Genomic DNA, 14968 nt, shown 5'->3' with positions numbered 1-14968 from the left:
TTGAGTAACATTAATTTTTATATTTTTTACTTTTTACATGTTTGTTTAATAGTTGAGAGAGAGTCCCATATGGTAAACTGATCTGGTTTTTTTCAAGAGATCATCGCTTATAATCTAGATATTTTTACTATAATACGAGATTTATTTCTAAATAAAATAATTGCTTTAAACTGTTAGGACTCTTAAAATGTGGTTAAAGTATTTTGTAAAGTTAAGAAAGATTCGTAACCATATTTCTTTTTCAATAATGCAAATGCAAATGCAAAAAAGTTATGTGTAACCATAAGCGAAAGGGAAGAATATCTACGCTCACACTCTCTTTTCTCTCTCATGTTTTTGTTTCTCTCTCTTTCTCTTATGTGTTTTGATTATTATATAATTAATATCTTTTAAGTGTCTTATATTTTTATTATTATGAGTACTTTTATTTTAAAAATAAATTTGTATTTATATTTTTTAAGAGCTCTCTCTCTCTCTCTCTCTCTCTCCATTGTTTTCAATTCATTATTTGTATGCTTATGTTTTAAGGTTTGTTAATGTTAATATTTATGGCTTGTAATTTATTTTTTATAAGTATAAACTATAAAATAATTATATTCTTTGCTTTTTAAAGGTTAGTTTGATAATTTACTTATACATACTCTATTTTTCTTTGTCATGTTTTTATTTCTCTCTCTCATGTGTTTTGATTATTATCTTTTAATTATATACGTGATTATATGTATTTCTTTAGTGAATGTGCCATTCTAGTGCTCAAAATAATGAGTGGTAATTTGATAGGCTTACCCAAATAGCCAAATGCAACACGACTTGCATTGAGCTATGATCACTTTCTCACTATTAATATAATAAGTATACAAATTTAAAGAGTTTACGAGCCATGTCTCCAAGTCAAGTTCAAAAAAGTAAACATGGTGAAGTTAACTACGTGTTAAAACTCTTCAAATAGATCATGAGAACACAATATTTGAACATTAGAACACAATGGAAATATCTATAGTGCATCAATGCAAAAAGTTCAAAAACTTCATTGCACCAATCAACCTTGGAGAGGAAAAATTGTGCAATGATTCATCCTTACTATATGTTAAGGGAAGGTCGGGGGCTGCTGCCACGTGGCAGCCCCCGACCCCCCCTTCCCTTTCGGCGGGGGTGCCACGCGTCGCCCGCTGCCCTCGCCCCTGTCTTCTGTGCCGTCGGTCAGCGTGTCGGCCCGCGTGATCCTCGCCTCGGCCTGGGTGGCCCCTGCTGCACGTGGATAAGCCTCCTCGGCCTGCGTGGCGCCTCCTCCTGCGAATCGTCTCCTCGAGCTCCTACGACTCGCGAGTATCGTCTGCCTCGACCTCCTCGACTTAATGCCTCGACCTCCTCGACCTGCGTGGCGAAGCCTCTACCTCCTCGACCTGCGTGGCGAACGAATCGCACCCAGCCAACTCTATATAAAGAGCTGCTACGACTCGCGAGTTTCTTCTGCTATTGTGGTGCGACTCCTCCGAGTATCCATAATCCACGTCTGCCACCATTGCTGGGAGCGACTGCTACAACTTCAACGAGCGACTTTAGCAAGCGATTGCTTCTGCAGAGGTACCTCATTATCCTCTGCCTATTCCTCATCATTTGAGTGCCACTACCAATAGGATGATTCCCACACACACACACACACACACACTCTCTCTCTCTCTCTCTCTCTCTCTCTCTCTCTCTCTTTGTGGCTCCACCCCCTTAAAAAATTCTATTATGGAGTAGGGGTCTATCCCTCTCTCTGCTGAAAACAAAGAAAACACACACACACACACACGTAGGTATACATACTCACCTTCCCTTTCAATGAGACAAACACACACACACACACGTAGGTAGTTAGGTAGATTCGTAGATTAGTTACATCCATACTGATCTCAACCTCCATATTTGAGTGCCACATAGGGTAGGAGTTAGGTTAGGTAGATTCTTACATTATAATGTAATAGAGGTATGGAGTCATCATTTGAGTGCCATATATTAAAAGAACGTAAATAAATATTTTATGTGTAGAGGCATTGTTTGAGTGCCGCATAAGATTGGAGTTAGGTTAGCTAGATCCATACATTAAAAAAATATTCTAGGTTTGGAGTCATTGTTTGAGTGCCACATAGGGTAGGAGTTAGGTTAGGTAGATTCGTAGATTAGTTACATCCATACTCATCTCAACCTCCATATTTGAGTGCCACATAGGGTAGGAGTTAGGTTAGGTAGATTCGTAGATTAGTTACATCCATACTCAGCTCAACCTCCATATTTGAGTGCCACATAGGTCCATACATTAAAAAAATATTCTAGGTTTGGAGTCATTGTTTGAGTGCCACATAGGGTAGGAGTTAGGTTAGGTAGATTCGTAGATTAGTTACATCCATACTCATCTCAACCTCCATATTTGAGTGCCACATAGGGTAGGAGTTAGGTTAGGTAGATTCGTAGATTAGTTAAATCCATACTGATCTCAACCTCCATATTTGAGTGCCACATAGGGTAGGAGTTAGGTTAGGTAGATTCTTACATTATAATGTAATAGAGGTATGGAGTCATCATTTGAGTGCCATATATTAAAAGAACGTAAATAAATATTTTATGTGTAGAGGCATTGTTTGAGTGCCGCATAAGATTGGAGTTAGGTTAGCTAGATCCATACATTAAAAAAATATTCTAGGTTTGGAGTCATTGTTTGAGTGCCACATAGGGTAGGAGTTAGGTTAGGTAGATTCGTAGATTAGTTACATCCATACTCATCTCAACCTCCATATTTGAGTGCCACATAGGGTAGGAGTTAGGTTAGGTAGATTCGTAGATTAGTTACATCCATACTCAGCTCAACCTTCATATTTGAGTGCCACATAGGTCCATACATTAAAAAAATATTCTAGGTTTGGAGTCATTGTTTGAGTGCCACATAGGGTAGGAGTTAGGTTAGGTAGATTCGTAGATTAGTTACATCCATACTCATCTCAACCTCCATATTTGAGTGCCACATAGGGTAGGAGTTAGGTTAGGTAGATTCGTAGATTAGTTACATCCATACTGATCTCAACCTCCATATTTGAGTGCCACATAGGGTAGGAGTTAGGTTAGGTAGATTCGTAGATTAGTTACATCCATACTGATCTCAACCTCCATATTTGAGTGCCACATAGGGTGGGAGTTAGGTTAGGTAGATTCTTACATTATAATGTAATAGAGGTATGGAGTCATCATTTGAGTGCCATATATTAAAAGAACGTAAATAAATATTTTATGTGTAGAGGCATTTTTTGAGTGCCGCATAAGATTGGAGTTAGGTTAGCTAGATCCATACATTAAAAAAATATTCTAGGTTTGGAGTCATTGTTTGAGTGCCACATAGGGTAGGAGTTAGGTTAGGTAGATTCGTAGATTAATCAACCTCCTTGGTGAGTCCTTTTGTGTAATGGTAGCAAATGCATCTTTGATAACTAAACATTTGTGCTACATTCAAGTTGAATGGAATGTATAATAGGCATTTTAGCCCATGTGCAAGACCCAAACCCCCATGTGAAAAATGCTTGCATGGTTTCAAATTCTCTATGTTATCTTTACATCATAAGGATGATATTAGTGGTTCATATTGATCGTGCTATGACTTTTTTTTTCCAAATAATAGACATTTTAGCCCATATGCAAGACCCAAACCCCCATGTGAAAAATGCTTGCATGGTTTCAAATTCTCTATCTTATCTTTACATAGTAAGGATGATTTTAGTGGTTAATATTGATCAAGTGCTATGACTTTTTTTTCTCCAAATAATAGGCATTTTGGCCCATGTGCAAGACTCAAACTTTACATCTTAAAAAGGCTTTTGTGGTTTCAAATTATCTATCTTATCTTTGCATCATAAGGATGATTTTAGTGGTTAATATTGATCAAGTGCTATGACTTTCTTTTTCCAAATTGAACTTAGGAATCCAAAGTTTAGTAGACTCAATAAAATATTTTTGGAAAGAAGAGTCCCACAATTTGAAGCACAACTATAAAGTCCACATATGATTTCTCACATATTCAGTGCATAACTCTAGGTCACATTCTTTAGGTTCCTTCTAAAAGCTATATATTTGATAGTTTACAAACAATAAAGTATAGCTCTAAGTCTCATTTTCTAGGTGAGTCCTTTTGTGTAATGGTAGCCATTTCTATACCTTTCTTAAATAGGTCAAAGTTAAAATAGCAAATGCATCTTTCATAACTAAAGATTTGTGCTACATTAAAGTCTTTTGATATGAAAGTGTGTTAATATTATTTCTTGATGTGTTTATGCGTTTATTAATTAATGTGTTATGTGTGTCATTACATTGTTAAGGTGTATTATGTGTTTTAAGTATTTGATTAATTAATGTGTGTATGTGTTTTAGTATAAAAAATGTGTGATAACATTATTATGTTTGTGTTGATGTGTGTGTGTGTGTGTGTGTGTGTGTGTGTGTGTGTGTGTGTGTGTGTGTGTGTGTGTGTGATCTCTTAATACTTTGTGTAACCATGGCAGTATGGAGCATGCTGAAACATCTGATGCAAGAAACAATGTCCATGTACCAGACATTGTTTTGTGTACTCCCAATGCACGAATGAATGTGCGTAAAGCCAAAGACATGGCTAGGAGGAAGTCGATACAGCGTGCCCTCAAACGTGTCAAAGGACACAACACTTCCGTTGTATCCCTAAAGATCCTGCATCGGTTAGATGCAATTGAGAAGCAAATCAAGAGTTTAAACAAACGTCAAAGAGCTTCAAACTCCTTCTGTCAAAAGTTTGGTGATCGCCTTCAAAGAATCGAAAAAATCCTAGCAGAAAAATATGAAGGAGGCTTGGCTGATGGGATAATGTTGCAAGACGAGATAGATGAAATAAAGGGCTATAGAGGAGAAATCTATGAGTTGGTTCGCAAGCACTGGCCAGGGTGTTCTTTGGAAGACCATGCATAAAAGTTGCGAGACCTTGCTAAGAGCAATAATCGTATAGAGGATGGAGTGTGTGAATTACTGGCTCAAAGGAATGCAAGCGTGCTTGCACCTGAGAGCATTTGCCTCGATGTGCATGTCACTTCTCTAAAAGTTTGCCTCAATAGGTTCTCTGCAATGTTGAACCTTTTGAATCGTCACATGAGTTCATCATCCAATGCATAGTGCTCTTAGCATATCAGGCGATTTCAATAACTTTTTGTCGGATCCTCCGATAGATATGTCATTCTATTGTTGGGTTTGAGAATTTTCATGTCATTTGGACTTTTGTATGCCCCATGATAATGACATAATATGCTCTTTCAATTTATATTCTTGCACATGTAAGATTATATTGTTGCTTATGTGATGTTATAATCTTCAAATTTTATATTGAAATAGTGTTTAGAACAAATTTATCTTGAAGGAAAATCTTTGCTAAAGTCTTCCCTAAAAGATAGGAAGACATTTTAGTACGCAAGGGACATAAAAGTATGCAATTACTAATATCAAAGTACATTTTTCTTTTTATATCAGGTTTTTCTCGGCAATGGTACTTCCAACACATTCTGTGCCTAGAGATCGTGTATTGCGTGCACGTAGAGAAACACTCAAAATTACTAGACATAAACGTAGGCACGTTGCAAGAGTTAGGACTGAATTACATGTTCGTGACCATGCAAGATATATGTATGAACAACATCATGCAAATGGAAACTATATGGATGTCGGCATCCCAAATTAGCTATATCAAACCAATCAATTTCGCGCTTCATCTTGCTCTGCTGCTCATGATTTGGTATCCTTTGAGGTTCAAATGTCTGCCGCAACTCGACAATACAATCCTAATGGTGGCTTGAGTGTGCGTAGGCAAATGCTTAATGTTACGAGAGCTGAACATATGCACATGGCAATAGTTAGAACAGAATTGCAACAACTGCATCATGCTACCACAGACAGAGATAGATACAATAGCATCCAAGCTACAAGTGACCAAATGCCAGTTGCACCATTATTGCCGTTGAAAGTTCAACCACCTCCTATTCGTTAAGGGGACAATGCAACTATCCACAATATAGATGTTGAGATGTTGGATAACCATGAATTGCTACCCTTCGAAGTGGGGGTACGTAGCACAAGTCCACAAAGAAATGGAAACACAAATAATCCAAATGGTGGATTAAGAAATTGTAGGCAAATGCTTGATGCTACTAGAGCTGAACGTAGACACAGGGCAAGAGCAAGAACGCAATCACAACAATTGCGTCGCACTACAACAAATACAATTGATATAAATGCTCAAATGCCTGGTGCACCATTACTGTCCTTAGATGTTCAATTGCCTCGCCTTATTCAAGAAGAGAATGAAGCTATCCATAATGCAGATGCAAATACTGAGATGCTACATGACCAGTATAATATTCAAGCTCCTATGTTTCTACCTCAAAATGGTGGATTTTGTTCAATTCTCCATGACATGCCACCTAATTTGGATATTCATCCATCAGTAACAATTTTGCTCTTCCAAAAACCATATTTGCATGCAATTGGTACCCTTTGCAAGGTTTGTCACCATTGCATGGCTAAGTTGTGGCACGATGAAACTAAAACAATGCGTACAACTTCGATTGGAAAGCATTGCTGTAGAGAAGGGAAAGTAATTTTGCCACCTCTACAACAACCACCACAACCTCTGTGTAATTTGCTTGATGGCACACATCCACAAAGCAGAGAGTTCAAAAAAAATATACGTGCTTATAATAGCGCATTGGCTTTTGTTTCAATGGGTGCAAAAATTGATGAGCTTTTGCCTCAAAATGGAAATGGTTATACTTTTCGAGTTCATGGATCAATATATCACCGGATGGGTTCCCTATTGCCAAGTGAGGATGGACAACAAATGCCAAAGTTTGCACAACTTTATATTTATGACACCGATCATGAGTTATTGAATCGCATGGGGGTTTTACCTGGGCTTTTGCCAGACTTACTACAAGAGCTTCAACAAATGATGCATGATCACAATGCATACGCACAGGCCTTTATAGCAGTTGGTGCAAGCTTGCAACGCAATCCATCAGTAGAAATAAGAATGTCCATTTTTCAGAATCGATCCACATCTAGACGATATTCAGTTCCCACTGCAAGTGAGGTTGCTGTGATCATGCTTGGACAAGGTAATGATGATACACTTGATCATCGTAGCATTCAAGTTCGCACACGACAAGGCCATTTGATTTATATTTCTAACTTACACAAGGCATATATGCCACTATTATATGTTCTTATTTTTCCAAATGGAGAGGATGGATGGAATACTAAAGTTCCATATGCATTTATTGATGCTCATATTAATGCCAATAATCTTGCAAATAAAGATTGTGTCACTCAAATGCAATATTACGCTTTTCGACTTCAGATTCGAGATGATACTAATGCATGTCTTTTAAGGGGTGGTCGCTTGCTACAACAATACATTGTCGATGCTTATTGTAGCATTGAACAATGTAGATTGGCTTGGTGTCGTCATAATCAAGCAACATTGCGAGTTGAAATGTATAGGGGATTGGCTGATATGGTCAATGGTTCAGATGCAGTTGATACTAATATTGCTGGAATTGGTGTGGGCAGGAGAATAGTATTGCCATCTAGCTTTACAGGTGGACCAAGATTCATGTACCAATTATATCAAGATGCTATGGCAATTGTACGTAGCAAAGGTAAACCTGATTTATTTATCACCATGACATGCAATCCTAAGTGGTCTAAAATTACAAATGCTTTGTTGCCTGGTCAAACTGCACATGATCGACCAGATTTAACTGCTAGAGTTTTTCATTTGAAACATAAGGACATGATGCAGTCAATAGTGAAAAAAGAGTTGTTTGGTAAAGTTGTTGGATATGTGTCCGTCATAGAATTCCAAAAGAGAGGCTTGCCTCATTCACATACGCTCTTGATATTAGAACCACGCTTTAAGCCACTAGAAGCACATCATTATGATAGACTGGTGTGCGCTGAGCTGCCTGATAAGGAAAGGTTTTCGGATTTGTATCGAATTATTACTAAATGTAACATACATGGTCCGTGTGGTGAGTTCAATCCAAAAAGTGCTTGCATGGTGGACGGAAAGTGTATAAAGGATTATCCAAAAAAGTTTATACATACAACTACAGTTGATAAATCTGGTTATCCTTTATATAGACGTCGAGAGGATGGAAAAACTCATAATGCTAATGGTAACCTCTTGGATAACCGATGGATAGTGCCTTACAATCCTTATTTGAGTTCCAAGTATAGTGCTCACATAAATGTTGAGGTTTGCTCGACAATTGCAGCTGTCAAATATTTGTATAAATATGTATATAAGGGCCATGATCGAGCAACCATTCGGTTTACAAGTACGCGTGGTTCTGGATCCAATGATATTGCCGCAGAAAATATTGATGCACAAAATATTGATGAGATTGAGAGGTACTTAGATGCACGATATATTTCAGCTTCTGAAGCATGTTGGCGAATATTTGAATTCAAACTTCATGATGAGAAACCCGATATTCAACGATTGCAAATACATTTACCTGGAGAGAATACTGTTTCCTTTCGTGACTCTGATAACATACGTGATGTGGTGCAAAATGAAAATGCTCAAAAAACAACTTTCACAGAATGGTTTACATGCAATCGTTTGCACCCTGATGCTAACACAGTTCTCTATCAAGACTTTCCGATGTTTTGGGTTTGGAATGCACGCAAAAAAATGTGGACAAAGAGAAAGCAAGGAAACACATGTGGTCGAATATACTTTGTTTCACCTACGTGTGGAGAAAAATACTATTTGCGGTTACTACTCACTGTATGCAAGGGGTGCACATCCTTTGAGGCATTGCGTACGGTTGATAATGTGGTATATTCAACTTTTAAGGAGGCTTGCATTGCAAAAGGAATGTTGGAAACAGATGATGAATGGCAAATGTGTTTGCGTGAAGCTGCATTGATGCAAACCGGTGCTCAATTAAGAAATTTGTTTGCATCCATCTTGGTATTTTGTTCGCCTGCCCGACCTGGGGCTCTATGGGAAGAGTTCTTAGGTCCGCTGACAGAGGATATAAAACATCGACTCTCCTTGCAAAATAGGCGAAATGTCGATATGCAAGATGAGGCCAATAATCATGCATTGATGCATATTCAAAAACTTTTAGATCAACATGGTCGCAAATTGACAGAGTATCATGGATTGCCTGAGGTGACAATGCAAGAGTATACAAATCCTTTGATCCTTGATGAACAACTATATGATAAAGTAGAACAAGAGAATACATTCTTAACAATGCAAGCTTTGTTGAATGATGGACAAAGAAATTGTTTTATGGCAATAATGAATGCTATTGATAGTGGTTTGGGTAAACCATTTTTCTTAGATGGCCCAGGCGGTTCCGGAAAAACATTCCTATACAAATGTTTGCTTGCAAAGCTTCGCAGTCAAGGTCGCATTGCAATAGCTACAGCATCCTCTGGTGTTGCTGCATTGCTTTTGCCACATGGTCGTACTGCCCATTCAAAGTTCAAAATTCCATTACAGGCAGATAATAATTCTACATGCAATATACCTGTTCAAAGTCATCTTGCAGCACTGTTAAAAGAGGCAAGTCTTATTTTGTGGGATGAAGCTCCTATGTTGCATCGTAATACCTTTGAGGCACTGGACAGAACTTTAAAGGATATAATGCAATGTGATATGCCATTTGGTGGTAAAGTTATTCTACTAGGTGGAGATTTTAGGCAAATATTGCCTGTTGTACCAAAGGGTACCCGTGAGGATATTGTCGGTGCTGCTATATGTTGTTCCAATTTGTGGCAATATTTCAATGTTTTGAAACTTACACAAAATATGCGGGTCACATCAGATGAGGGTCAGTTTGTTGCATGGTTGCAAGACATTGGAGATGGAAAAGATTTGACACATACTAATAATATATTGCAAATTCCACCTGCATTGTTGTTAAAGGGAGGATCTATGCAAGACTTGATAAATTTTGTCTATTGTGAAATGAATTGTGTAATTGATTACAAAACATTCTTTAGTGGACGTGCCATTCTTGCACCTCGAAACATTGATGTGGAAATGATAAACAATCATGCATTGCAACTGATGCCGGGAGAGGTTAAACAATACTACAGTGTTGATTCTCTGGATAGAACCGAGGAGAACTCATTCCTCTATTCTGTGGAATATCTAAATTCCCTTGACCTCGGTGGAGGTATTCCTCCTCATATCTTGCTACTCAAAGTAAATGCTCCAATAATATTGCTCAGGAACTTGAATCCTTCTAAAGGTTTATGCAATGGTACTAGGCTGGTATGCAAGGCTTTCAATAACAAGGTCATTGATGCAGAGATAATTACGGGGACCAATATTGGTGACAGAGTTTTTATCCCGAGGATAACTTTCATCCCAACTACACTGGAACTTCCTTTCTCAATGAAACGCTTGCAATTCCCAGTCCGATTGGCATTTGCAATGACAATCAACAAATCTCAAGGCCAAACGTTATCATGTTTGGGAATATATCTAAAAACCCCAGTCTTTACTCATGGTCAACTCTATGTTGCTTTCTCCAGAGTAAAGTCTCCGGATAGATTGAAAGTCTTGATTGATGAGAAAGAGGACATGGTAAATGGTACAATCAATATTGTATATAATGAAGTTTTACAGAAAGTATTGTAACCTTTGTTTTTTCAAAAGTGTAATGTTTGTTCTCTCATATTATATTTGCATAATGTTTTTATTTTAATACAATCAAAGCCTTTTTTTCTTCTTTGTTCACATATCTATAAAATGTAGTGTTGTACTTTCTTATGCTCTTTTTCAGTAGTGAGTCCTTCGTCGATGAAAAGCAAGTTTGACTTATTTTCTCTGGTTTAATACTTTAATGTTTTAATCATATCCCTCATGTATGGATAGATATTCACGATTTTATGTGAAGTTAGACGTATGTTTGTTTTACTATATGAGAACATTGTGTTTAAATTATTTCTACCATAAAAGTTATTTGATCTTTCTATCATATTATATTTGCATTAAATTTTTGGTGCAATATCATCAAATTTTATTTATTACTTTTTAATCATATATTTTTATGTTTTCTAATTTTTATTGATAGATGGCCCAAACAGTATTTGAATGTTATCGTGCCTCTCCTTATCAAATGAGACTTCAAGAAGCATTGCGAACTATTGCTACGGATGCTATTATCCTGAGAACTTTGGCTAGGGTAATCGAAAGATTACCCAATGATGGATTTACTAATGGAAACACTCCTTTATATATAGAAATTCAATATTTTGGATGGATCCAATGCTACTATGTTAGACAAACAGATGTTGAGTACTTCATATCTCGGTCCCATACTAGACACATACCGAATGACTGGAGTAAATGGGAGTTTAAAGATTTATCATGTTTTGTAACTTTACATCAGTTTCATCCAAATTCCGCCGACTGCTCTACTAATGTGAGAGCTAATCATATCACGTCCCCAGGTAATACTTACCATTTTTATTAATTAATGTTTTGCTTTATAAATTTAATATTCTTATTTCTAAAGTTTTTTTTTCGTTTTTAGATGTTGCAGCACAATCTGGGGCGGGGCGTGTCACAGCTTCGCCCACACATGTTCACCGTGCTAGATCCACGGTTGATAATTCATCTAAGAAGAGAAAGCTTTCTTTTCAATAGTTGATTTTCTACAATACAACTATCTTTTTGAAAACATTTTATACTTTCTTTTCCATTTACCTGTTGTCATAGTTGGAATTCTTTCAGTGATATTTAAAAATCACTTTTGCTTCAGTTATGTTTTTCAATTATTATGGTTGAGATAATCAATGTTATTGTGTTGAATTATTAGATTTTTTAATAAAGTTTAAAATTTGCAAGACTACTTGATTCATTTCTAAGTGAAAGAATGTGTGAACAAATTAAAACATTTGTGCTTCACATCCCGGCGCGAAGCGCCGTACTGAGCCTAGGCGCGGAGCGCCTAGTTTAGATTTCTAGAGAAGCTTGCAAAACTACACTAGATGAGTCGGCCTTGTTTGTATCTTGTCTTTTCTTGCATGGATATATTATATTGTAACATTAGATCCTGCTGTCCAAAGACTCCAAAGCCTTCCAAGTAAATAAATGGGGAAAGCATGATGCCTTTCACTTTTTCCGAACAGATGTGAGATGTAGGCACATTATGGACACAGCCAATAAGATTCCACTATAAAAAGGGTCTAAACTCTAAACATGTTTAGGAATGTGAGCCTAATGACGGTGGGTGTTGGGACAATCAAATCGAGACGTTTTCACGATTGAAGAGAAGCTGGAGGCAGTCTCCAGCTAACCGAAGCATGACCAAGACTGAAGCTGGTGACGATTGACGAGGAGGGTGGTTGGGTGCACTAGCCTCTAGGCTATGGTAGCCCGCGCCTGCTGTCGCCAACTTCCCCACCACCAGTGGCCTCCTGGACCCCTTATTGTGCGCTCAAACACCACGCCACTGCCCTGCCCAAATCGCATTGCGCACAGCGCACATGGGAAAATTCGTAGCTGGAGCCTGGCCTTCAAGCCACAAGCAACCAACTCCAGACTTAGATGAGAAACGGGAAAATAAGGACCTGGCCTTCAAGCAAAACTCAGGACTTAAGACAGCAATGTATACGATTTTATACCTTTCAAGACAAAGAAACATAGAAGAAGCTCACCCATTCTTTACAGTATAAGGCAATGCATGTACGCCACTCTCTCTATTTCAATTGTAATGCAAATAGCATGCACAGAGCCATGTGTAGGAGCATTTGTTTAAGGATTAAAACTTTAGCAAAATGTCAAGCCCTAACAACAACCATTGCGTGCCTAAAGGACCAGCCATGCATGGCTTCACTTGAGGAGTAGCAAGAGCTATCCTATTGAGATGATGAAGAGCTCCTGAAGAGATGGTTGCCTCCTTCACTTGTTTTGGTCTTTAGATGATGTCTTCTTGTAGGAAAGTCGTGTTATTGTGAGGGGAAGAAGAAGAAGAAGAAACATCCTTGACCATGCCCCTTTCTGAGCTAGCTTGTTATTATGATCCCTAGTCTTGCAAGTTGTAACATCCAAAATGAGAGAGGCCATCCTCTTGTTAGAGCATGACGCATCAATCAAACACAAAGATGAGGAGAAGACAATGAAGGTGGCAGTAGAAGCATCATTATTGACAGAGATACGCACGCCACATCTGATAGGTAAGAAGTAAGAAGTAATTCAGCAACTTCGTGAGCAACTTCTCAAACTAGAAAAAGTTGAGAATCCCAAAGAATTCAAGGAAAGAAGCCCATCTACTTCAAGGAGACAAAGCCATACCAATGAAAGGAGCCGATCAAGAAGTCCAACTACTTCTAAGAGGCAGTCCCATTCTACTTCAAGACAAAGAAAGAGATCGCGTCGAAGCTCATCCTCTTCTTCAAAGTCATCTGGCACCTATTCTGATGGATCCTCTTCTAGTAATGAAGAGTCACACCCTTCTCGTGGAAGACCTCATCATCGTCAAAGGCGTCGACATTCTTCACCCTCGTCTCCATCTTCATCCCATCAAGCACTTCATCATCTTCAACCTCAAGATCCGAGCATGGACGAAGGCATAAGAAGAAGAAGAAGACTAAGTCACTATCTCAACTTGAAAAGAAGATCAAGTTCAGTATGTATGATGGTTCCCGAAATCCTGATCTTCTTCTGAAGTTTATTCGTCAATTTCAAATTTTGTATGGTCGTGACAAGTATAAAGAAAAAGAAAAGATTAAGTTTGCAGCTTTACATTTAACCGACTTAGCCCATACTTGGTGGACGGGGTTGGAATATGATCATGTTGCCCCAAAATCATGGCGGTCCTTTGTTTGCCTGATACAAAGCCAATTTCTTCCTGTTCATTTCAAAAGAGATGTAAAAATGGAATGGGATCGGCTTTGGCAAAGGAAAAATGAGTCACTTGGTGACTATACCAAGAGATTTTGGGAGCTACTTTTGAAGGTTCAACATTTCAAGAAGATCAGCAGTTCGGAAAAGCTTAGGAAGTTTCAAGGAGGTTTGCATTTTAAACTTCGTACTGCTCTTAATCATTATCATTGTTCTAGTCTCAGGGAACTCATTGACCATGCTGAGACATGGGAAATGGAGCACAATGGAAACAAATCATTCCAAAAGAATGATAAGAAGAGAGTAACTGATGATGAGGAGTATTCAGCCCCAAATGAAGGACAAAAACAGTGGCAAAAGCAGCCATCAAATCAAAAGAAGATGAAGCCCTATGCACCTCCTAATGCTCCTCAATTTCGCTCCAATCTATACCCACAAGCAAAGCAATTTTCCGAAGAAGAAAAGCAACGCTTCATGAAAGAAGGCAAGTGCTTTAAATGTGGACAAACAGGCCACATAGCGAAGCAATGTCCAAACAAGGGACAAAGCAAGGTTTCTGACAACAAGCCTAAGTCGCCAGTGAAAATCAATGCTATCAGTGATGTAGTTGCAAACACAACTCACACTCCAGAGATGCGCAAATTATTAAAAGCTTGGGGACAGTTGCAAGGTAAGCAAGCACTATTCTTGATAGATCTCGGGGCGAATGAAAATATCATTTCCTTGCAATTAGCTAAAGAGCTTGGATTAAAGAACGAAGAGATGGACACTCCGGCAGAAGTTCGCCAAGCTTTAAATGCTGATGAAGGTGACACAGTGAAGACTGTGATACCCTACATTGGCAAGCTCAAGTTTCAAATTCAAGGCTACAGTGACGAAGATACCTTATGTATCAGAGACCTTGATGGTTGCGATGTGATTCTTGGCATGCCCTGGAATCATAGAGTAGATTCAACCATTTTCTCTCAGAAAAAAAAGGTAGAACTCACCAACAAAGGCAAGAAGTACGAAATCCAAGCTGGAGTTTCTGGAGACACCATACCTATGGTA

At 38.2% G+C, this 14968-nt stretch overlaps 1 protein-coding gene across 1 annotated transcript; it reads left to right on the top strand.

Annotated features, from left to right (window-relative positions):
* Nucleotides 1–6283: 6283 nt before the first annotated feature.
* Nucleotides 6284–11719, top strand: LOC148032939 (uncharacterized). Its single transcript, XM_087683978.1, has 4 exons — nt 6284–10530; nt 10603–10654; nt 11463–11523; nt 11607–11719. The coding sequence occupies exons 1-4, from the start codon at nt 6284–6286 to the stop codon at nt 11717–11719; spliced, it is 4473 nt and encodes a 1490-aa protein (XP_087540104.1).
* Nucleotides 11720–14968: the final 3249 nt, after the last annotated feature.

This window comes from Lygodium microphyllum, chromosome 8, assembly GCF_053477565.2.
Source record: "Lygodium microphyllum isolate KBCC chromosome 8, Lygodium_microphyllum_v1.1.10, whole genome shotgun sequence".
Taxonomy (NCBI): domain Eukaryota; kingdom Viridiplantae; phylum Streptophyta; class Polypodiopsida; order Schizaeales; family Lygodiaceae; genus Lygodium; species Lygodium microphyllum.
This window is presented reverse-complemented; position numbering and strand designations above follow the sequence as displayed.